General features: G+C 34.9%; 2 protein-coding genes across 2 annotated transcripts in view; both read left to right on the top strand.

Annotated features, from left to right (window-relative positions):
- LOC129216900 (tubulin polyglutamylase ttll6-like) overlaps window positions 1-15,526 on the top strand; it is a 70,347-nt gene extending 54,821 nt beyond the window's left edge. The window contains exons 8-9 of the mRNA XM_054851116.1: window positions 7,071-7,243; window positions 15,276-15,526. Coding sequence (XP_054707091.1) covers window positions 7,071-7,243; window positions 15,276-15,432 — 330 coding nt within the window. The 3' untranslated portion in view covers window positions 15,433-15,526. The remainder of the gene's footprint in view (window positions 1-7,070; window positions 7,244-15,275) is intronic.
- A 7,135-nt stretch (window positions 15,527-22,661) lies between these two features.
- LOC129235104 (inhibin beta B chain-like) overlaps window positions 22,662-24,973 on the top strand; it is a 60,976-nt gene continuing 58,664 nt past the window's right edge. Inside the window, exon 1 of the mRNA XM_054868788.1 lies at window positions 22,662-22,992. Coding sequence (XP_054724763.1) covers window positions 22,662-22,992 — 331 coding nt within the window. The remainder of the gene's footprint in view (window positions 22,993-24,973) is intronic.

The raw sequence follows: 24,973 nt of genomic DNA, 5'->3' as shown, positions 1-24,973 counted from the left end.
TGTGACCAGTTTTTTGTGGCCGCTCTGCCGCAAAAACTACTGCATGAAATCAAACGAAATTTGGTACACATATGTGCCCCTATGTGAACTTGTGCCCATTGGTTTTTGGCGCGAATTCCTCGAAGGGGGGTGGAGCAAAGGGACGTTTTTTGATTTACGCGTGCTTGCTATTCCTCAGGAAGTAACTGGCGGAATCAAACAAAATTTGGTTCATGTGTTGCCATTAACAGGAACAGGTGCTGATTCAGTTTTGGTGCCAATAACTCAAACGGGGGTTGAGCTATAGAACGTTTTTTGTCGTCAATTGTGACTGCTGTATCTCAAAAAATAATGAACGGAATTAAAGAAAAATTTATCGACAAGTAGCCCCTACAGGCTATAAGTGCTGACTCTATTTTGGTGTCAATAGCTGAAAAGGGGGTGGCGCAATCGAACGTTCTTTTTTTTTGATTATGAGTTCCGTATCTCAAGAAGTAATGCTACCTTCTGGATGAAATTTGGAATAAATATCATAACAGGCGTTGTTTCAATTTTCGCGCCAATTGCTCCATTTGGGGCTTTTTTTTGTGTGAATAAAAATAGCTTTATAAATGCAACAATAAGAAAGATAAATTGTAATAGATTGTCGTCTGCGTATTTTGCGTGCTTTTAGCTGTTGATAACCAGAAAATCGCGATGATTTAAAATTTTTAACTGTTGCCATCTTGCGTTTGTTAACAAATAAAATATTTGTAATTAATTCAAGCAAGGCTTTTAAAATAACTTTCAATTTTCGCTCTTTGCTTTGCTTTTGTAATAATTCAGACATTGGGATGGTCGCCAAGTTTTTGCATGTGTAATTTTGATTTTGTTGGGAATATTGCTTCCTCGTCAAGCATGGGGAGGGATCAGAAAAAAAAAGAAAAATAAATAAGAAAGTTTCGTGATGGCCACAACATACTAGTTTTCTTATGAAACGTATGGGAGTCTTTATGAAGGGAGCCGTTCAAAGTAGTTTAAACCGGGAGTGGTCAGTGTTTCGACCACTAAGAGAAATTGCTGCAATTAAGTTTAAAGATAAAAAAACCTACAAACATATCTTCAGTCTGCCTGTTGATTTTGGTTGAATTTATTAAACTTTTTTCAGTTCCACCGGGTATGCCGATAAACATTAATTTGCGTTCTGGTACCATAGGCGAGTCGCTGATCGGTTACTAATTTAATTGCATGATTGAAAACGTACTCATTTAGTAGGTTGCAATCATGTATTAATCTTGTCCGGAGCATAGAAACATACAAAGTAAACCCTCTCTCTTTATAATAATTGTATAGATAAAAAAAACCCTTAAAGGGTAGCCCGAAATGCATGCATAATTACAGCTTTTAGAATCACGGATTAGTATCCTCTATTTGCACTACTTGAATTCAAAAATTAATTTGCTCGAAGTAAATCCCAGTTATAATTCACTTGAATAAATTTTCATGCATCAATATTCTGTGAGTCTAAATGCTTCGCGATGTCCAAGGCTAGAATTCCACATACCTTATCCTCTGCAGCCTCAAATACATGCATAGGTTGTGGCTGTTCTTATGCCATTATCGTTATCTTTTTAACTTGTTACAATTCCTTAGCATTTAGTTCAGAGGGAACCTTCAACTAATTTTATTAATGCAAGTGCGATACAATCAATGTTTATATATTTACGTATATAACAACAGATCAGTACGAAACATAAACTGGCAGCGAGGATAAACTATTGGTTTGAAAAATTAGTATAAGTACATAATATCCATAATTTATAGCCTATGTTACTCAGTAAGAATGCACCTGTCATATAGTGAAAGAATTTTTGAAATAGCTGCAATGGTTCCGGAGATTACCTCAAACATATAAACACATAAAAATCCTTCCTCTCTCTTTATAATATTACTAGCAGTACCCGCACAGCGATGCCCGTGCTAAAAATTTAATAGAAAAACTTGACGTCCCCTCCCCCTCTGATGTGAAATAACTTTTCCTTATAAAATGCGTACACACCTTTTCAAAAAAAAAAAAAAAAACTATTAAAGTTTCTTAGGAGTTTAAAACTTTTCGTCAAATCAATGAATTATATTTACAGTTGCTTTAAAACTCTATTTAACGAGTGACGCGGTTTTTACTGCAATTCAAAATATTTCGCCATGTAAACAAAAAAAGACATCAAATAACACATCTTTCAAATGTAAAAATAATTCCGCAACTCTATTGTTTAACGCCAAACTCTTCCAGCAACCACGCTATCATAATCCATCCGTCTAACGAAAAAAAAAAAACATCCCGCGGAACATACAAAATCATCGCCAGAAAAAAAGAAGAAAATGTCGTACATTTCACTCGGATAAAAACAAATGGAAAGTTTCTTTTCTTTCAAAACAAATCGATAAACAATGGCGGTTGCCATTGCTAATCGCTAAATATTTACGGTTGCTTTAAAACAATAATCCTAGATTGAACTGCTCAGCGCCTAACGCGGCAAGCGACCACGCTACCGGAACTCAGCCCTTTTACGAGTGAAGCGGATGTTTTTTTCTTTGGCAATAATAAATGTTTTCTCAAGCAAACAAAAAAGAATAAAATCACACTAACAGTAGCTTTTAAATCTTTATATATTAAGAGCTGCGTTGCCCGGCTTTGCCCCGTCTATCTTGAGAATAAAAACTGTGTCAAGTGACATATATATTCAACAATCAGGCTTAAGTAAAATAATAAAAAAAACACCATTCAAAATTACCCTTCCAAAATTTGACGACAGATATTAAAATACGTTTAAGAAATTAAAATGAGAAAGATGGATTTTAAAAACGTAGCCATGGAAACACGAAATAAAACAAATTTAAGAAATTAAATGCAAAATAAGGAAAGAAACAATGGATTCAAAAAGCGTAACCAAGGAAACACGAAAATAAAATGGTTGACAACCTGAATCAAAATGACATTTTCCGAACTTGATTTAAAAACGCTTGTAACTTTTTTTTCATTTGAAGATAGAAGCTAAGTTTTTCGACCGTGGGTCGAGAAATATCTGGAGTAACAAATGTCGCTTTGTCCAATGGTGTCAAAAAGAAAACTGTGGGACAATTCCTTCACTTTTTATTGATAGATTTAATGAAGAAAGTAGTCCCTGAATTTCAGCTAAGCCTAAAAAAGCTTGAGCTAAAAACGCAAATTACTCCCGCCGTAATTAACTTAGAGCATTGAAACAAATTGTTTATAACGCAGAAAATTCTACCCTTTTCAACGATATATAATATTAATATGTGCAAGTAATTTTTCACTCCCATATTCGGGAATTTATGTGAAATTTGGGCCTAAATTGGAAAAAAATGGAACTATTTATTGGATCTTTTTCGAATTATAGCCTATGTTACTCAGTAAAAAAGCACCTTTCATATAGTGAAAGAATTTTTCAAGTAGGTGCAGTGGTTCCGGAGATTACCTCGAACAAATAAACACACAAAAATCCACCCTTTCTCTTTATAATATTAGTATAGATTATGTGAAATTTGGGCCTAAATAGAAATTAAAAAAAAAAACTATTTATCGAATTTTTTCGAATTATAGCTATGTCACTCAGTAAAAAAAGCACCTTTCATACAGTGAAGTAATTTTTCAAATAGGTTCAGCGGTTCCGGAGATTACCTCAAACATATAAACACACAAAAAATCCGCCCTCTCTCTTTATAACATTAGTATAGATTATGGATTATAGATTAGGGTAGACCGACCAGTGAATGAACAGTCAAGCACAATTTTATTTTTTAAAAATCCTAGTAATTTTAAATTCTATACTATACAGATCGTAATAGTTAAAACACTTAAATTGATCTATGTAAATATCTCTAAAAAATTGCGGGAACTTAAATGGTACCGCTTCCAACTTTTTTAGGTATTTAAAGAAAAAATGGCACAACGACCCAGTGAATGAACACCTCGAACCAGTAAATGAACACAAATTGGTCCAGTGAATGAACATGATAAATTTTGATTCAAAAAGAAACTAAGTTTCTTTTAAATCTATCTATCTAACTATCTATATAACTATCTATATCTATTTATCTATCTAACTATCAACTTATCTATCTATCTATCCACTTATCTATCTATCTATGTATCTATCTACTTATCTATGTATCTATCTACTTATCTGTATACTTATCTACTTATCTATCTATCTATCTACTTATCTATATACTTATCTATCTATCTGTCTATCTACCTAACTATTTATCTATTTACCTGTCTGTACATCTAAACATCTACCAATCTATTATCCTAATCAATCTATTTATACATCTATCTACCTGCTTTTTTACCTGTCTATCTATTTACCTATCTATCTAACTATCTCCTTATCAATATATCTACCTATCTATATCTATCCACCTATCTATATCAATCGGTCTATCTACCTGTCTATATATTTACTATCCATCTCTATATCAGTCTCTCTGCCTAGCTGTCTATCTCTATATTAGTCTCTCTATCTATCTATTAACCACTACCTATCTATTTATCTATCAATAAATCTATCGATCTATCTACCTACCTACCTATTCTATCTCTATAATTATCTACCTATATATCTATTTACCTCTAATTTTTTATATACCTATCTATATATCTTCCTCTATCTATTTATCTACCTATATATCTATTTACCTCTTATTTTTTATATATCTATCTACATATCTTCCTCTATCTATTTATCTATCTATCTATATACAAACATACATACATATCTACCTATCTATTCTCTCTCTTTGTATATATATTTCTATTTCACTATCTCTCTATCTACCTGTCTATCTATCAAGAGAGATAAAGATATAGAAAGATAGATGTAGGTAGGTAGGTTAATATGCAGATAGAGATATAGATAGATAAAAGATAAAACTCTGTAAAAAGTGCATTGTTTGCAAAGACAAAAATAAAGAAATTATAAAATATATAATGAAATACATAAATAAATAAGTATATAAAACTATCTGCATTACAAAAAAGTACGAAAATGAAAATATCTCAAAGGAACTTCAAATTTCTTTTTAAATCAAAAGAAATTTTGCCATTGTTCATTCACTGGGTTTTCGCAATTTTTCGTACCCAGTGACTGAACACCCCTCTACCTGAAAATCTACGCATTCTGCATTGACTGAAACAATTTAAATCCATAGCCTAAATATGTATACTTAATTTTTCTTTCGTCGAGTTAAAAAATAAAATTTATCGATAAAAATAATATGTATCAAAATAATTGCTAGCACGAAACCAGCCTTATTATTTTGAAAGAGATAAAGAACGATTCACGGCTGCAAAAATTTCAATCCAGGAAAAAAATACGAAAAATAGATAGCTTAGAATATCAATAAAGAACGCTTTTGTAGTGAATTTATTCAGAAAAAAATTTCGGAAGCTTATTATTTTTTTTTTTTTTAAATGACGCACTGTTCATTCACTGGGTAGTGTTCACTCACTGGTCGGTCTACCCTAGTATCGCATCATATACAAGAAATATCGAAAAAACATTCAGTCTAGATTCCAAAGTTTTAGCGTTTTAGTAAATATTTCTTTACATCAAAAGGTTTAATTTAATAATAGTGAATTTAATAACGATTCCAGTGATGTAAGATTCGTTATTTTATTATTTTGAAAAAAGAAATCAAAAATTGCCAAAATCATCCTTACGTAATTAATGAATGGCCCCTAATGGCTCATGTAATCGCTACTACCAAATTCTGCTATTCTCACAAAAGTGGAAAGATTTCAACAGTTGGGAAATTTGTGTTCTTAGTTCATCTTTAAGTTTTTGGCACCAATGCCTGCATGAGAAATATTTTTCCTTTTCATGCATGGATAAGAGAAATATCTATTTTCGTAGAGACTGTAAAATAACAGGGTTATCAAAATAAAATTACGTGCGCAAAAATTTGACGCTCCAATTTCCCAAACATCGAAATTCCCCCGCAAAAGCGGAAGAGCGAAAATTTAAGATCATTTCAAAAGCCTCGTTTATTTTAATACACAAACATTTTATTTGTTAACAAATAGAAGATGGAAACAAATAAAAATTGATATCATTGAGGTTTTTCCGATCACTTGCCAACAATTAAATCGCGTGTAAAGCTTTCTCAAGCAGATGAAGGGAAAACATTTTAATATGATTTATCTTTCACATTGTTGTTTTAATTAAGCTGTTTTTATTCGAGCAAACGATGGCAAAAATGAGTTCTCCTTGGAACGATTAACGCCAAAATTGAATCAGTGCCTGTTTCCGTGTAGGTTCAATTTGTTCCAAATTTCATCTAAAACGTAGCATTACTTTTTGAGATATAGCACTCGCAATAAACAAGAAAGAACGTTCTATCGCACAACCTCCTTTTGAGCAGTTGGCGCCAAAATAGATTCAACTCTTGTAAGCTCTAAAAGGCAGGGGTCGGCAAGTAATTTTAAGTAGAGGTCCGGATACTTTTGAAAATTTTCATCGGGGTTACACTACAAAGGATTTCTTTCTTTTCTGTAACATTTATGATCCATTTTTGCCGCTTTCTAGTTGTTGTTATGTACAGTGTATGTGAACAGCATAATATGTTCTGCAATAAGAACGATTTGATAGTCCGATTTTCTCCGATTCAAATTAGTTCCAATAAAAAAAGTTCTACTGTAGAGCTAAAGACGGTAAACCTGATGATCAAACCATCCGCCTATTGTACTTTGCCATACTATTTCACTGTCGTAGGACGATTTGATATTTCGATATAATTTTTGCTTAATTTGTTCTTTTGATACACATGAGCATTTGTGGTGACTCTAAATCCTATGATAACGAATTGATCAGTTATCTAAATAAGATTATGAAAATGATGAATCTAATTATTTTCAGATTGAATTTTTTTTCTGCTTTCCAACTGTTTTTTTTTTGAAGGCTTGAGGGTAAAGTTAGGGAATTTTTAAAAGCAATCTTGAAATAATTTTTAATGTCTTTAAGACCAATAATATTCTTAAAAAACACTTTTAAAGATCTTACTGACTCTGACCTTTTATGGTTTGTTCTCAGGTAAACCGTTCTCCAAGCTTAGTTGGTTCTGCGGAGCTCGACAGGTCGCTAAAGACGCGACTTATCACGAACGTTTTGGACATGGTGTTACTCACGCAGAAACAAATCAACTTGCTCAACAATGAGGATCACCTGAAATCAGTCAGAAGGCTCACCAATCCCAATGCGACTCGGTAAGATCCACTCCCTATTTAAAGTGCAAACAGACCAGAGATCTTGTATATAAAATAATTAATAGCGAATGGGAACAGAGACCGACTTTTTTCCGGATGTCTTTACATCCAAAGCTCACTATTTTGCGTTGAAAAGGAGGTTCCACGAAACCCCGAAACACTGTGTCTGCTGCAATCTGCATATTTGCGCTACAAAACGTTTTTTTTTTCCTTGTTACTCAGCGGCACAAAGGTATTTATTTATTTATTTGCTCTACAAAGTTTAAATATAAAATATTCGTAAATACAAGTTAAATTAGTTTTATCATGAGTTGGTGTTTATAAGAAAATTAAATTTTAAACAACTAGGCTTTCTGTCGTAATTGCATTTTAACACGGCACTTAAGCTGTGACTAGAAAACTGGTTAAAACCAAATGCGAGAATTTTATTTCTGAGAGAGAAATGGCAACACACAATAAAATTAAACATACTTTCTAAAATTTTATTTTTTGCTCCAATCTCATGTATCTGCGATAGATAAAAGCCCATGATGTTTATCACGTAGTTTTGCAAAAAATAAATAAATAAATAAATAAATAAATAAATAAATAAAAATAAAAAATAATAATAAATAAATAACAAATAAAACACTAAATATTGTCCCGAAAACATATTCAAAAACGAAAATTTTTCAATGCCCCAACAAAGCTCCCCCCCCCCCAAAAAAAAAAAACGAATGAAAAAATTCATTAACACTTAAGAAAGAAATGACAACACATAATATTATTTAGCAATGGGGTAGTTTCAGTCAAAAGTACTACTTTTAGTCATTGAAATGGATAGAATGAGCAAAAAATATTAGATGGACCCAGAAAATACTTTCATTTTCCCAACAGTTTTTTTTTAAATTAATTTTTTAAAATGTCCGATTTTTCAAACAAGGCGTGGTCTTTATGACGTCACAAATGATGCATTTTGGCGCATCTTTATACCACGGTTCCACGTTATGATAATCAAGCAGCGAATTGAAATTGCGCTCTACGCTTGCTATCAACCATATCGTTGCCAATACACGTGAGTGCGAATTAAATATTTTGTTCTCTGAATGGCAACATTGAACGGCATTTCATCATTTGTGATATCATTGGGCAGAAACATAAACAATGAAAGCCCACCCGATTTAAGTAATTTGTTAAAAATATTAAACAAATTATTTAAAAAATGGTCATACCCAGGGGCGGACTGCCCAGGTCGGCTAATCGGGGATCCCCGAGTGGGCCAACTGCCGAGTGGGCCACTTTAAGCAATTTTTTATTGAACTTAATACATTTAATTCACATCTAACATTTTTTAAAGCGTAATAATAGAGGAAAAAATGAAATTTGTTCACTCATGGGAAAAAGTGTTTGGAAGCAGGTTAAATTTTCTCCCATCCTTAGCCTCCAGGGGTCAAAGTAAATAGCCGAAGTCCACAGGTGCGAATGCTTTCCTCTCTTTGTCAACTTTCTCTCTTTAGTTTTAGAGCTCTGGGGTCCATGGCTCCCACATTGAGGAAACGGGAGAGGGCCAGAGAAATTAGGGTCCGACGTGGCCTGAAAAAGGGCCCGGGACGAAAAAAGAGCTTTCAAAAATCTTATATTAGTACGTCTACTAACAACAATTAGCCTGCACCACTAGACAAAGCGGCCCCGGCCCTGCTATAAATGTGTGGTCCGTGCTTTGGGGTGTTGATACATGAGCAGCGGCATGCACAAGGTTGGGGGGGGGGGAGAAGGAACATCTGTTGGCCCAGTTCCGAGCCTAAAGGGGGCCCGAGACTTTTTAAATGAGGGGTGAAATATGCAGTAGGGACGTAGTGGTAAACAAAATGGAGGGGGGCCCGTAAAAGTTATTTGTGACGGACTTCAAAAATTTCTGTACACGCCCCTGGCCTGATATTCACTGTTTGCGGCAGATTCAACTAAATGCTGTCAGTTGGCAATCGATTTCATTAGTCTAATGTAATTTGTCGCTATACGAGTATTTTCATCTCAGAATCGCATCGGGAAAGCAAGTCTGGACTACGATAAACTGAATCTGAAACAGTACAAAATTTCAACTTAGAAGGGCGAGTTCCTGAACATAGGCAGATTTAGGCCTGAGTTCCAGGGGAGGCAAAGGGGGGGGGGGGGGGGGGTAAGATTTTTTTCTCTTTAATTTTTTTTTTTTTTTTTTTTTTTTTTTAGCAACATTAGTTGTAATTAGAGCCTGACTTAGACTTAACGGGGTCCCACGGTTGCCAACTTTGGAAAAACAATTTGAGGAGCATCTGTGCTGATTTTGAGGAGCAATTTAAAATTTTGCGGAGCAGTTCGGAATTTTGTATAAGAATCAATGAAATTAACTAAAACCACTTCTGATTTTTTTTAGAGCTTTAATAATTATTTTAAGCACTAGTGTGAAAATAATTATTTCTAAATTAATAAAACAGTTTTATACACAATTTCAATCTATGAGTATAAGCATCTTTAATTTCCCATATTTACATGTTTGTTATGATGGAATAGCAAAATTTAAGCTGCAAAACTTCGGCAGGGAAATGCGGAGCAAAAGAACTTCTTTGCGGAGGCGCGGAGTTTCGCCACTCCGCAAAATGCGGAACAGTTGGTAAGCCTGAGTCCTTATGGTATTTAAGGTATGAGGTCCCTTTGTAGTCCTAAAGTCACGATAGTATTAAGTCTACAATTGAGGACTTTGATGCCCAAAATTTTCCTTTTTTAAAAATTCATTTTTGCATGCGGAGAATTGGTTGTTCCGATTGGTGCAACAACGGATCACAAATGTAAGATTAGACCTCTGCTTTGTAGTAAATAATGTGGGAAAGATATTAGCCTTTCGATAGGACACTAATGTTTTTTATTGGTTTTATCAAAAATGAGTGAGTCTGGACTTACCTGGTTCTTGTTTTTTGTATGAAGGCCCAAGAAGGAAATTGTGTATTACAAATTTAAAATGGTCCGGGACACATTTTGAAAAAAAAAAAAAAAAAGCATTAAACAATTTAGAGTTTTGAAATTTTTTGCACTGATTCACCATCAGTTTGATTCACGAAATCATTACATAAGTATTTAAAAAAATATTTAAATTTAGTTATTGTTTTCTAAAAAAAAATGGGGTTGCTTTAAATTGCTAAAACTCAAAATATTCTTGGTCAATTTTCAAATTTTTCTCAAAAAACTGCACAAATATCTAAGTTTTAATTTTTATTCGACGATTTAAAAAATATTAATTCAATAAAAATAGAAAATATTTGAAAAAAAAAAATTTCGAAAATTCAAAGATACTTTTAAAAAAAATTACTTTTTTTAAAAGTAATGTTTTTTTTTTTCAAATTCACCGTATAAAAAACTTCGACTGGCAATAATTCGTGAACCATTGGTACAAATGGGACGAAATTTGCAACCATCTCACTACCGCATGTCTTAGTCACTAAAAAATCAGGTTTTTAGCTTTACCCACAACAGAGTTACAGGGGGTCGAAATTGTCGTCAGTTGCTTCGAGAAAAGTATAGTACGACTGTGCCTATGTTTGTTTTGAATTGGCTTGCTTTTGCTCGACTTGGCGGGGGCACTGCCGTGCCCCCAGATGAAACAATAAACGAATAATTAAATGAATAAGCGAAGAAAAATAAGTGAGCGAGTAAAAGAATAAATAAATAAGAAAATAAGTGAGTAAATGAATAAATAAGTGAATTACTAAATAAAAGAATTTAACTGAATTAATTAATAAATGAAAACGTCAGTGATTTATGTTAAATGTTTGAGTGTATAAATAAAACACACTATTTCACTTTGCCCCATCCATTTTGCCCCGCATGTGTTTGACTAATTGAACAAGTTATTTTAAATACAAATAAGCTTAATATTAACTAAATTAATACTGCATTGAATATTAGGAGGTCTCAATGTATTCTTAAAATATTATTAACAAGAACTTCATCACTTTATAATCTTATATAATTAAAAACTGAGCGTATGTACCTATGTATGCAACTATGTATGTATGTATGTCCAAGTTTCTTTTCCCGAACGACAGTAAACTGACCTTTGAACCAGGTATCGATGGATTCGTAATCTTCGCGTCTTCATGTTTGGCTATTTAACAGAATCCTCCGATAATAATTAGCAGAGTTATCAATTAAAAACTATTAATTAGTACACTTAGATTTCGACATAAAATCCCTATTTTTCGAAGGCTTTCCGCCATTCAAATTATTATTCAGTGCTTCATCTCAACTTTCCGCAACAATCCATCCACTATAATATTAAAATCTGTTCGCGTCCGTCTGTCTGTCTGTCTGTCTGAAGATCGATCTCCTCGAGAACCGCTGCGAATCGAGAGTCGAACGAGATACCGATCAATTCGAAATTTTCCAAAGAAAACAATAGAACCAATCTCGTAATTGTACGACTTTAATTAGCGGAGATATTAATTAAAACGTTATTTAACATAACGTTATTCAGGAATTTTTATTTCTTTCCTGTTGCCATTTTGCGTATGAGCAAATAAAATTCTAATAACTGTTTTAAAAGAGATTTTTTTGGCTGCTGTCCAAATCTTAAAACAACGTTTCCATCCAGAATTTCATTTCAAATTAGTTTGAAATTGGTTGCTCTATTCGGATATAGTCTTTATTTTATCGTCTGTCCTTTTTTTATTTTTTACATTCAACGTTCTTAACTCTTTTCCTCATATAAAAGTTGTTTCTTTAGCTATGTTTATTGATTGTAGTGTAAGTTTATCATTCACCGGCCTCATATTTTGATACATTTAGGATGTGTGACTATTTATGTTTATTTTGTTGAACTTTTTCCCGTTACATGGGTGAGTTTTCGAATTGCAATAACTTTCTTTTTCTTTCCTGTTTCTATTTTTGAAATACAGTTTGTATCGTTAAAAGAACATGTTAAATTAAGATTGTTTGGATTTCTTTAAGTGAAACAGAGTTGAACAAAAAAATTGTTTTTTAGGATTTTAACTAAAGCTATCTTGGAATCTGATGACTTGGTATTTAATTAATGCTTATTGGTATTTATTTAGTCTTGGTGCTTTAGTTTCACATAATCAATCAAAATGTGTGTGTCATTTTATGTAAAAAGATGATCGTAATTGTACATAAATATTTCAGATATAGTCCATCAGATTTAATTCAGTTTAAAGTGACCAGAGATTATAGTTGATAATGCATATATTTTCTTCTTTTGTGCTAATTGAAAATACTCATAACTTGTATCATTGATAACTATGATTAACGTTAAAGAAAATTTTGACAAAAATATGCTCTACTGGTGTTTTACAAACCTTGCATTACGCGTATTTATTTACTTCTTAGCGCTTTAGAAACTGATCTCAGAGTAATACAAAAACATCAATTGGACATCTCTTTCATTTTGTAAGTAGCCCGTGCAACGCCGGGCACGCAGGCTAGTCCATACTATTAAAATCTGTTCGGGTCCTTCTGTCTGTCTGTCCATCTGAAGATCGATCTTCTCGAGAACCGCTGCAATTCGAGAGTCGAACAAAATACCGATCAATTCGAAATTTTCCAAAGAAAACAATAGGACCAATCTCGTAATTGTACGACTTTAATTAGCGGAGTTATTAATTAAAACGTTAATTAACATTACGTTATCAGGAATATTTATTTCCTTCCTGTTGCCATTTTGCGTATGGGTGAGCAAATAAAATTCTAATAATTGTTTTAAAAGAGATTTTTTTACGCTGCTGTCCAAATCTTAAAACAACGTTTCCATCTAAAATTTCATTTTAAAATAGTTTAAAATTGGTTGCTCCTATTCAGACATAGCCTTTATTTTGTCGTCTGTCCTTTTTTTACTTTTTACACTAAACGTTCTTAACTCTTTTCAGCATATGAAAGTTGTTTCTTTAGTTATGTTGCTAAATTTATGCTAATTGAAAATACTCATATATTGTATCACTGATAACTATGATTAACGTTAATGAGATTTTGCCAAAAATATGCTTTACTGGTGTTTTTCAAACCTTGCACAACGCGTATTTATTTATTCCTTAACACTTTAGAAACTGTCAGAGTAATACAAAAAAAAAAAAAAAATCAAGTGGACATCTCTTTCATTTTTTAGGTAGCCCGTGCAACGCCGGCCACGCAGCCAGTGCTTTTATTAAAATTGGTAGCGTGAAGAAAATCGTAAAATGAAAGATCTGTTGCCATTTTTTTCTCGAAAATGAACAAATATTTTTTTTTTTTTTTTTTTTTTGAGGCTTTTCCTGCAATCGGGGGATTTAAAATCTTTCCTTTTTGGATATTTTTCTGTAAACTGCTGCAGAATTTTGCTGATTTATTTATTTATTATTTATTTATTTATATTTTTCCGTTCAAGCCTGATTGTTGAATACGTATCATTTGATGTAACTTTTATTTTCGAGGCAGATCGTGCAAAACCGGGCGATGCAGCTAGTAACAAAAATAATTTTTCAATTACAGCAAAACATTATACTATGAAAACCAATTTTTACTTTCTTCTATATCTAATATATAGAAGAAAGTATTGGATTCGTGCAAATTTTCGAATTTCGAATTTTGACGGATTCGAACGTTTTGAGGTGTGCTGAGTCCATTTCGACCATTTTTGGAAAATGTCTGCCTGTCTGTGTGTGTGTGTGTATGTATGTATGTGTGTGTGTGTGTGTGTGTGTATGTATGTGTGTCACGTCTGTGTGTGACCAGTTTTTTGTGGCCGCTCTACAACAAAAACTACCGCATGAAATCGAACGAAATTTAGTACACATATGTGCCCCTATGTGAACTTGTGCCCATTAGTTTTTGGCGCGAATTCCTCCAAGGGGGGTGGAGCAATGGGACGTTTTTCGAGTTACGCGTGCTTGCTATTCCTCAGGAAGTTACTGGCGGAATCAAACAAAATTTGGTCCATATGTTGGTATTTACAGGAACAGGTGCTGATTCAATTTTGGTGTCAATAACTCAAACGGGGGTTGAGCTGTAGAACGTTTTTTGTCGTCAATTGTGACTGCTGTATCTCAAGAAATAATGAACGGAATGAAAGAAAAATTTATCAGCAAGTAGCCCTTAGTGGGTATAAGAACTGATTTTATTTTTGTGTCAACAGCTAAAAGGGGGGTAGCGCAATCGCCCGTTCTTTTTTTCCATTTTGAGTGCCCTATCTCAAGAAGTAATGCTACGTTCTGGTTGAAATTTGGAATATATGTGAATCCATATGTAAACAAGCTTTGGTTCTATTTTGACGCCGATCGCTCCAAGAAGTGTTGATTTTTTTTTTTTTTTTTTTTGCGAATAAAAATATTTTTATTAATGCAACAATAAGAAAGATAAATCGTAATAGATTGTCGTCTGCGTATTTCTCGTGATTTTAATTGTATGGAAATGATAGGAAATATTATCTCAATGATTTAAAATTTTGAACTGTTGCCATCTTATGTTTGTTAACAAATAAAATATTTGTAATTCATTCAAGCAAGGCTTTTAAAATAACTTTCAATTTTCGCTCTTTGCTTTGCTTTTGCAATAATTCAGACATTGGGATAGTCGTCAAGTTTTTGCATGTGTCATTTTGTTTTTGTTAGGAATATTGCTTCCTCGTCAAGCATGGGGAGGGATCAGAAAAAAAAAAAAAAAAAGAAAAATATAGAAGAAAGTTTCGTGATGGCCACAACATACTAGTTTAAAATTGTCTATATTATCAAAAGTTTTAATCTTCGGAGACTTTTCCTGACTTGAATAGACCACATGAGGTACTTCATAGTTAAAATAATAACCGATAGGAGAAGCTAAAAGCAGAGTAACTATTTCACCACTTCACTTTGCCCCATGGCCATGTTCCCCATATATCTATTTACCTCTATTTATATATTTATATGCATCCACTTATCAATCTATCTCTTTATCGATATCTATTTATATCAATCTATCTATTCATCGTCGTGAGTGCAAAATAAATTCAAGCCCTATCCGTGAAAAAGTTCACACTCCTCCACTGCTTTATCTCTTGCAGGCATTTGTCGGCACGGGAACGAATCCTGGTCGAGTACCAACCGAGACACGAAGAATCGAGGATGGGCCGCTTCAGAAGACTTTATCCGGATGAAACGGGAAGGTACGAAGACATCGAACGAGTGATCTGCGGTTCGTTCAACCAGCAACGGAACTGAGATGGAATAAGAGAGTGGTGACTCGTTCCCAAATGCAAAAATTGGAATGCGACGTTTTTTGTTTTTTGTTTTTCAGTTGTTCGATGTAATAAAGCTTTTTACGTTGTTAATTATACGAATTTCTCTAAGAATAAAATCAGTGATCTCCACCACTGTGCTCCAAGCAATAGGGAAGTTTTCGATTTTTCAATTTTATTTTTATATGATAGAGTAACATGTATGAACATCATAGGTGAAAAAATTTTTGCGATACGATAAGTAGTTTTTTTCAAATTAATTTTTAAAGTTCAAGCGCTTGTTACGTCAAATGGCATAGGAAGTGACGTCATGCGCTCTTCCGATAGGGGGGAAGCCGAAGGTCACGCATTCGACTTCGAAGACGAAACGTAAAAGGCTTATCTCCTCGCTTTTAACTCCTCGCGTTTCTGGAACATAAACCTCTCATCCTCTCGGAAATATTCGAATATCATCATTGATGTTACACGAGGAAGATTATTTAGATTGTGCTTTAACGAATCCGGTCTCCATAGTGTGTTCCAAAGGATTATTGAATTTCTAAAAAATAAAAATATCAGCGCGCTCAAAATGTCCCTAGCGAAAACAAGGGATCTTCGGCGGAAGGCTGCCCATTCGCGCCCTGTGACGTAGGCTCGTGACGTTTCAGAAGAGCTCACTTTTGTGCGTGGATTTTTAAAAATTCATTAAAAATCAACCACGGTGTTTTAAAATTCGGCGATGGTGAATTTTTTAGTTTTGAGGGTCAATTAACAATATCCAATAGCCAAAATATGAACATTTAATAGGTTGCAACTTCCCTATTTGAAAAAAAAATAGATTCACAATGGAATTGATTTATCAGTTGAAGGGTAGTGTGATCAGCGGTGCATAGCAGTTAATTTCTTGGGACGGGAGAGGAATTCTCAATGTGCCGTATGAAACTCCAAATTTCACCGAATAACAACACACGAGCACGCACACACAAGAACATCAAATAACTAGAGCAGTAGAGTCTCGAAAATCCGAGGTAATTGGGGCTCACATCACCTCGGATTACTGAAAACTCGGATTATCTGAATCCTTCTTGTAGGGTAAAAATTAAAACTATTTGGACGACATAAGGGGAACCACCTTTCCTTGCATAAAAAAAAGTATTGTGTTCACAAAAAATGTATCACGCAAGTTTGACCATTAACTTCAATTCAATTCATTTTTTTCAATTCATTTTATTTCAATCATTGAAATATATGTATATATTTTTTACAAATATTCATTTCATATATAAAATAAAAAGAAATTACAAACAGAAATATATTTCTCTCTGTCTATTTGAGAATCCCTGATTGAGTAGATGGGAGAAAAGGCTATACAATAGCCTGACTAGCTCCCACCACTCAGAGAAGAGCTTAATTTAGAGCCAGTTTATAACATAAGATAAAATTAACAAAAAATAAATGCATAATCATACAAAGAACACATAAACACAACACAAGTAATGCAATAAAAGTACGTCGAATTTTATAACGGAACCGAGGCATACTATTACGAATATGCTACTTTATCCTAAATTGACTGCAGTAGAATTGAGTATAAAATTTTTTAGCCTATTCTTAAACAAATTTCGATTATTAATGGTTTTTAAACAATTGGGTAAGGTGTTCCATAATCTTGGTCCGTAGGAGTTAATGCCATTAAACAATAGATTTGTTTTTGCGTTAATAGGTATAATGTTTTCACGGTTTTTCCCTTTTAATTCCGTACAAACGAACTTTGACTTTAGTTTTTCACGATGTTCGTCCGTATTTATGTGTGCAAATTTGTAGGAAATCAAAACATGCATTTTGGCTGTGCCCGAATCGGTTTTGATGAGTCTTGTCGTGATGTCTGTGTCCATGAGCGGTTGTGTGTATGTATGTATCTTGGGTAACACAAAAATGTTTAGTTGAAGGTTTAAATTTCGTATATGCAACTCATGTGGCAGCAACTTGTGACCTATTTTTTATTGCAATTGCATTTATTCCAAAAGGGATATACTATTAACTCCTATCTCTTAATCTATTCTTGAAGAGTGAAGGAATATTTCTCGCCATTCAGGGGGTGTTGCTAAAACCAATATTTCATTCTATTTTTATTATTTACTTTATGTAGGTAATAAGTTTTACAGTAGCAAAAAATTTCCATTTTCAAATTTTATTGAAAATCATTTTTTTAGCTACTAAAAATTTAAGTTAAAATATTAATAAGACACCTCGGATTAAGTGGAACCTCAAACTTTCGAGACTCGGATTTCCGAGATTCTACTGTATGTTGTGGCCATCACGAAACTTTCTTCGATATCTTTCTTATGAATGGGGTTGTTTCCTTCAGTCAAAAGTAATACTTTTAGTCACTGAAATTGATAGAATAAGCAAAAAAAAAAAAAAAAAAAACATGGACCCAGAAAATACTTTTATTTTTCCAACAGTTCTTTTTTAATTACTATGTATTACTACTATTTCTTAATATCGGTTTTAAATGTCCGATTTTTCAAACAAGGCGTGATCTTGATGATGTCACAAATGATGCACTTTTGCGCATCTTTCTACGGCGTTTCCACGTTATGATAATCAAGAAGCGAATGAAATATTGCGCTCTACGCTTGCTTCAACCATATCGTTGCCAGAACTCGTGAGTAAAGATGCAAATTAAATATCATTCTATGTGAATGGCAACAGTGAATGGCATTTCATCATTTGTGATGTCATCCGGCAGAAGCGTAAACAATGAACGCTCACCGATTAAAATAATTTTTTAAAAATATTAAACTGATTCAAATTATTTTAAAAAATAGTGAGATCCTATGTTTTTAAGCATGCTCTTTCAGAAAAAAAATGCTTTTAAAATTTTGGAAACGACCCCATTATCTCAAAACCAAAGCAAAGTGCGAAAATTGAAAGTAATTTTAAAAGCCTTGCTTGAATTAATTACAAATATTTTATTTGTTAACAAACATAAGATAAATATGATCATTGAGATAATATTTCCGAAGTACGCAGACGACAGTCTATTACGATTTATATTTCTTATTGTTGCATTAATAGAACTATTTTTATTCGCAAAAAAAAAATATTAATTTGAATTTTTGGCATCTTGAATTCAAATTATGTTTTTCGCAATCACGAGCGTGTGTGTGTGTGTGTGTATGAATGCGCGTGTGTGCGTGTTGTGTATGCAGTGCTGTGTGTGTACGCGCGCGTGTGTGTAGGCGTTCGTGTGTGTGTGTATGTAGGCATATGTGTTTGTGTCTGTGTGCAGGCAGGCATGAGTGTGTATGTGTGTGTGTGTGTGCAGGAGTGTGTGTTTGTGTCTGTGCGCAGGCATGAGTGTGTATGTGTGTGTGTGTAGGATATGGACGCAACCTGGAGAGGGTTTTCGCAAGAGGAGCAGTATCGTGAGGCAGGTCGACGCGACGGTGGTGCTGGCAGAGGGTGCTGGTGGGAAAATAAAATGATAGAACTTCAAAACAGTCAAGTGAGAACAATAAGCAATCGTGATTGCTCAAAAAAAAAAATAATAATTTGAATTTTGACATTTTGAATTCAAATTATGTTTTTCGCAATCATGAGTGTGTGTGTGTATGTAGGCATGTGTGTTTATGTGTAGGGGGGTATGTGTATGTGTGTGTATGCATGCGTGTTTGTGTCTGTGTGCAGGCATGAGTGTGTGGGTAGGTGTGTGTGTATGTGTGGGTGTCTGTATGTATGTTTATGTGTTTGTGTGTAGGTGTATGTATGCGTGTAAGTGTAGGATATTGACGCAACCTGGAGACGGTTTTCGCTAGAGGAGCAGCATCGTGAGGTGGCCGGTCGACGGTGATGCTGCAGAGGGTGGCGCTGGGAAAATAAAATCAAATGAACGCCAAAAACAGTCAAATGAAAGCAATAAGCAATCATGATTGCTCAAAAAAAAAAAAAAAAAAATCAGCCCCTATTGGAGCGATCGGCGCCAAAATAGAACCAACGCCTGTTTACATATAGGTTCAGATTTATTCCAAATTTCATCCAGAACGTAGCATTACTTCTTGAGATATAGCACTCGCAATGAAAAAGAAAGAACGTTCGATTGCGCCACCCCCTTTTCAGCTATTAACGTCAAAATAGAATCAGCTCTTGTACCTTCTAAGCGCTATTGTCGATAAAGTTTTGCTTGATTCCGTTCATTATTTCTTGAGATATGGCAGGCACAAGTGACGACAAAAAACATACTGTAGCTCAGCCCTTGTTTGAGCTATTGACACCAAAATTGAATCAACACTCTTACATGTTAGGGGCAACATATGGACTAAATTTTGTTTGATTTCGTCAGTTACTTCCTGGGGAATAGCAGGCACGCATAACTCAAGAAACGTCCCATTGCTCCACCCCCCTTGGAGGCATTCGCGCCAAAAACCAATGGGCACAAGTTCACATAGAGGAACATATGTGTGCCAAATTTCGTTTCATTTCATGCAGTAGTTTTTGCTGTAGAGCGGCCACAAAAAACTGGTCACACACTTACAGATACACACGGGACAACCACACACAGACAGACGTTTTCAAAAAACGGTCGAAATGGACTCGACACACCTCAAAACGTTCGAATCCGTCAAAATTCGAAATTCGAAAATTTGCACGAAACCAATACTTTCTTCTATATATTAGATATAGAAAAAAGTTAAAAGAGACATTATGCATCTCGAAATGAGAAAACGAAAAACATTAAATATTTCTTCAAATGATAGGGGGAAAAAATCTAATATTGATTGTTAGCATTGATAAACAACAAATGAAACTTTCCACGAATAACAGTTAGAAAAAAAATGTATGTGTTTTTTTTAAATGCATATATGTGTTGCGGTGAAAGACCGAAATCCGGTTGATTTTGACATTCGCCGGAGAATGAAAACATTCACATAGCAAACACATCGACGAAGGACCAAATATTTCGAGAAATCACCGGTGCATTATCCAATTTCGGTCTTTCACAGTCATATATATCTTAATATATATATACTAGCTGCGTCGCCCGGCTTTGCTCGGTCTATCTTGAGAATATATATTGTGTCAATTGACTTATATTGAACAATCAGGCTTAAATAAAAGAAAAAAATAATACCATGCAGAATTTCCCTTCCAAACAATGACGGCAGAGATTAAAATACTTTTAAGAAATTAAAATAAAATGAGTAAGATGGATTTAAAAAGCGTAACCATGGAAACACAAAATAAATTAAGTTTAAGAATTAAAAAAGAGAAAGATGGAAATAAACAACGGATTCAAAAAGCGTTACCGTGGAAACGCAAAATAAAATGGTTAAAAACTTGAATAGAGAACAGATTTTTGAACTTCGTTTAATTTGCTTGTAACTTTTTTTCTAATTAAGATAGAGGGTTAAACTTACGACCAAAGGTCGAGTTAGATCTGCATGGAGTAAAAAAAACAACTCTTTCCAATGGTGTTAAAAAAAAAAAAAAAAAAAACTGTGGGACAATTCCTTCACTTTTTTATTGATAGATTTAATGAAGAAAGTAGTGCTTAAATTTCAACTAAGCCTAAACAAATTCGAGCTAAAAACGTAAATAACTCCCGCCGTAACTAAGTTAGATCATTGAAACAAATTGTAGAACGAGAAAAATTCTACTCTTTCCAACAATATATAATATTAATATATGCAAGTAATTTTTCACCCCCATATTCAGGAATTTATGTGAAAATTGGGTCTAAGTTGGAATAAAAAAAGATCTACTCATCAAATTTTTTTCTCGAACCGGTCTGCAAACCTTTTCAGGACTTAAAGGATCAAACTGTGAAAACTTCAGCGAAATAGGTCGGATAGTTCTAGAGTTTTGCGATTTCAAACACACAGACATAAGTAGCGTTTTAATCAAGACATCAAACATCATAGATTTTGTTCTTTGTTTTTTATTTTCATAATTTTGTTCTTACATGTTCTCGTGAGATTTCATTTAGCTTAATAGTAAGGGAAAATCGATTCCCCCTTAAAGACATTCAAAATATCTAGAAGAGAAGGCTGTTTCCCTTTTCGTATGAGTTGGCTATTTGTTGCCAATTTCCCGAAGCTGCTTGGCTGTTTTTCCTCTTTTTTGAATTGACTCGGATGGAAATAGATTAAAATTTTCGAGTGGTCTAAGAAGTGTCAATTAATGTCAAAGCGATAGAATTACATAGTAAACAAAAACCAGCGAGTTTTATTGAAGAGGATGCGATCAGATTTTGATATGCGTTCAAAATCGGGACTAAAGCGTAAAAGTGCAAAAAACAGCTAAAATTCATAAGTTTTAAACATATCCGTAAAAATTTGTGAAAGATGTGTGTTTTGAAGCTCAAAAACTATGCTCAATTGTCAATTCTCATGTTTTTTGAGCATGTTTCGTTGAAAATCCTGACTTTCCATTACTAAACTCGATTATAAGGACATCCTGTAATCCTGTATTTCATTTAGTCGCATTTGGCAATTAAAGCAAAATAAACCAGCTGAAATATTAGAGGTAAGTTCTGCCCTGGTGTAAAATGAGTCTAAGAATTTTTCCTCCGGTAAAAAAAAAAAAAAAAAACGATCTTCTCCAATCGACTCCATGTTATATATTTATTTTATGATGTGAAATTTTGTAAATGAGTCGCTTTACTTTTACGATGCGGACTTTTGTGAAGGGGCCTCTTTTACGATGCGGAATTTTGTGAAAGGGTCGCTTTTGCGATGCGGAGTTTTATGAAGGGGCAGCAAAGCGAACCCAATTCGAATCTGGATCGACCCCTGTTTTCACAGCGAAAATTGCGAAACAATAAGACTTCAGGGTTTAATCAATATCCCCGGATATTAAAGTTCTACAAAGATGATAACTAGCTAAGAAAACTCCCGGTCAAATCACCTTTTGAAGGGAAAAAAATAGGAATTCAAATCGGTTCATCCGTTTAGGAGCTACGGTGTCATATACACGCACAACAAACTTATAGTGGGGAGTTGGCTCAAAAAGGGGGGCACGGGGATAAAAAGTTTGAAAACCACCGACTTAGCTACCCGGGGAGAGCTGCATCATATGAAGTTCGGAAAATCCCCGTCCGCTATTGGCGATTGAGAGCTCTTCTCTCCTCCCATCCCGGTAACTTGCTCTTCCTCATCACTCCGCCAGCGGGAGTAGCGATCGCGGCTCTCTTTCTCTCTTCCCCTCGATCGTCTGCGGGCAGACGGTTGAATGGCGACGACGGCGACGACGCTCCTTGTGGCCTGGGCCGCGTGCTGCTGGCTGGGCAGCGCGTGTCCGGCCTGCGGCGTCAGCGACCGGACCCAGGCAGCCCGGCTCAAGCTCGAGGCCATCAAGCGGCAGATCCTGTCCAAGCTTCACCTGCAGGGGCGCCCCAACGTCTCCTCGGGGCTCACCAGGGAGGTGGCCCTCGAGGCCCTCCGAACCCGGGGCGCCCTGCCCGAGGAGGGGCCCCCGCCCCCCGAGGGTGCGGAGGACGCCCCGGGAAGGGGCGACGACTACTACGCCCGAACCTCCGAGATCATCGCCTTCGCAGAGCCCGGTGAGTACAGAGATGAGGCGCGCTTGTGTGATTTTCTTCCCGTCTCTCTGAGAAAATGTGTAACAAAAAATAATAGTAGTGTTTGTTTCAAGGACTTGTGACAGAACTTTTATCAAATTCAGGTGAGTCGGAAGGTTTTTGCTCTCCATCCTCTTCTCACTCAATGCGAGAGTTTCGACAAAACTCCTACATTTCATGCAGGGTCCGATTTACCATTAGGCCCATGGGGCCCACCCTAGGAGCCGCTAGTTCTGGGGTTGCCAAAAATTAGACCATGTAGAAAATTAAACCAATTTGTTTGCCTTAATTTGTTCGTAATGGTGTTTAAAACCAAGAGAGATATATGAAGTGCATATCAATGTGTCTTTCGATATCAAAATAGCCATATTTTTCTATTTAGTATTTTGCTTCGATAATAATTTACCTCCTCAATGTACCCATGTAACAGCAGAATACGAGTGCAGTTGCGACACTACGGCGCGTTTCTCTACTGTATAATGTTAAAGGAGGCCAATGCATACGTGTTGCAAACCGAAATTCAATTACTAATTGGATGGGGACGAGGTAAATTGTCCAATGGGGTCTCGAAATGTGAGAGCACAATTATTATGAACTCCTGCCATAACCATACGGTATTAAAATTTCTGTAAGGGCTTAACTTTCAACAATGTTTAGATAGCAACAGCATATTTTGAAAACCTGCACAAAAATGGATGCATTAATTATTATGTTTAATGCGAATGACACATAAATTAGATTTTTGCTTTATTTTTGGATGTGATCATACTGGAAGATAGCGAAATTTTCTCCTGTTCTTTGATCATAAAGCTAACGTTTATTAGCTGTCTGCTTAGTCTTTATCTTCTTTATCTTTATTTACTAATAATAAAGCTGAAAGTCGAGGATGTCTGGATGTCTGTGACGCGCACAGCGTCCAGACCGTTTGGCCGATTTTCATGAAATTTGGCACAAAGTTAGTTTGTAGCATGGGGGTGTGCACCTCGAAGCGATTTTTCGCAAATTCGACGTGGTTCTTTTTCTATTCCAATTTTAAGAACAAAAGTATCATAAGATGGACGAGTAAATTACGAAATTATCATAACGTGGAACTGTAACATGGGTACAAGCCAAATGGCGAGAAAATTTACCATACATTATTTGTAAATATACAGGCAAACCAAAAGACCTTTTAATTTTTCTATTACGGGCAAAGCCGTGCAGGTACCACTAGTATGATATACAATAGAAAATACTATACTGCAGTGGGAAGATAAAGCGCAGTATCGGCAAATTTTTCATTATTCATTTTTTTTTATCTATTGTAATGGTTCTCAGCCTTTTCTCTGCTGAGGACTCTACTTGGTAAAACAACATAGAAATAACATTTTCACAATTGCACTGCGTGACCAAAAAAAAAAAAAAATTAAGATGCTTCAGACACTTTTCTTGCTGATTCTTATGCAAAATGACCCCATTAATCCAAATATGAACACGTTTTTCCACCATCACGTCCCACGTTTTGTCAATCCCCCCCCCCTCTTTTTAGTTTTCGACAGCTTCATATGGCCATTAGCAGGCCCGGCGAAAGATCATATCAGCCTAGTCGGAAACTAGGGGCTCGGCCGTTGGGAGGCACCGGCGGCACTGACGTAAAAAACAGAAAGAAGAAATGTAAGAAAATGAGAAAGAAAAACAAAAGAAAAAGGGGGGAAAAAGAAAAACAATTTAAGAAAATGAAAATTAACTTGAATTCTGAAATTTTGAATTCAAATTATGTTTTTCGCAATCACGAGTTGCAACAGGACCCTGCTCATTGTGGACTATTGTTTCTAGAAACGGCTCCTGTTTCCCCAAGCCTGCCCCTTCTCCCGGGCGGTTACGTGTGTATAGTTGTGTGTGTGTGTGTGTGTAGGCGTGTGTGTATGTAGGCGCGGGTGCGTGCATGTGTAGGCTTGTGTGTGTTCGTAGACCTGTGTGTATG

Source organism: Uloborus diversus, chromosome 2 (genome assembly GCF_026930045.1).
Source record: "Uloborus diversus isolate 005 chromosome 2, Udiv.v.3.1, whole genome shotgun sequence".
Classification (NCBI taxonomy): domain Eukaryota; kingdom Metazoa; phylum Arthropoda; class Arachnida; order Araneae; family Uloboridae; genus Uloborus; species Uloborus diversus.
The sequence above is the reverse complement of the archived record's forward strand: the minus strand, read 5'-3'. Positions and strand labels throughout refer to the sequence as shown.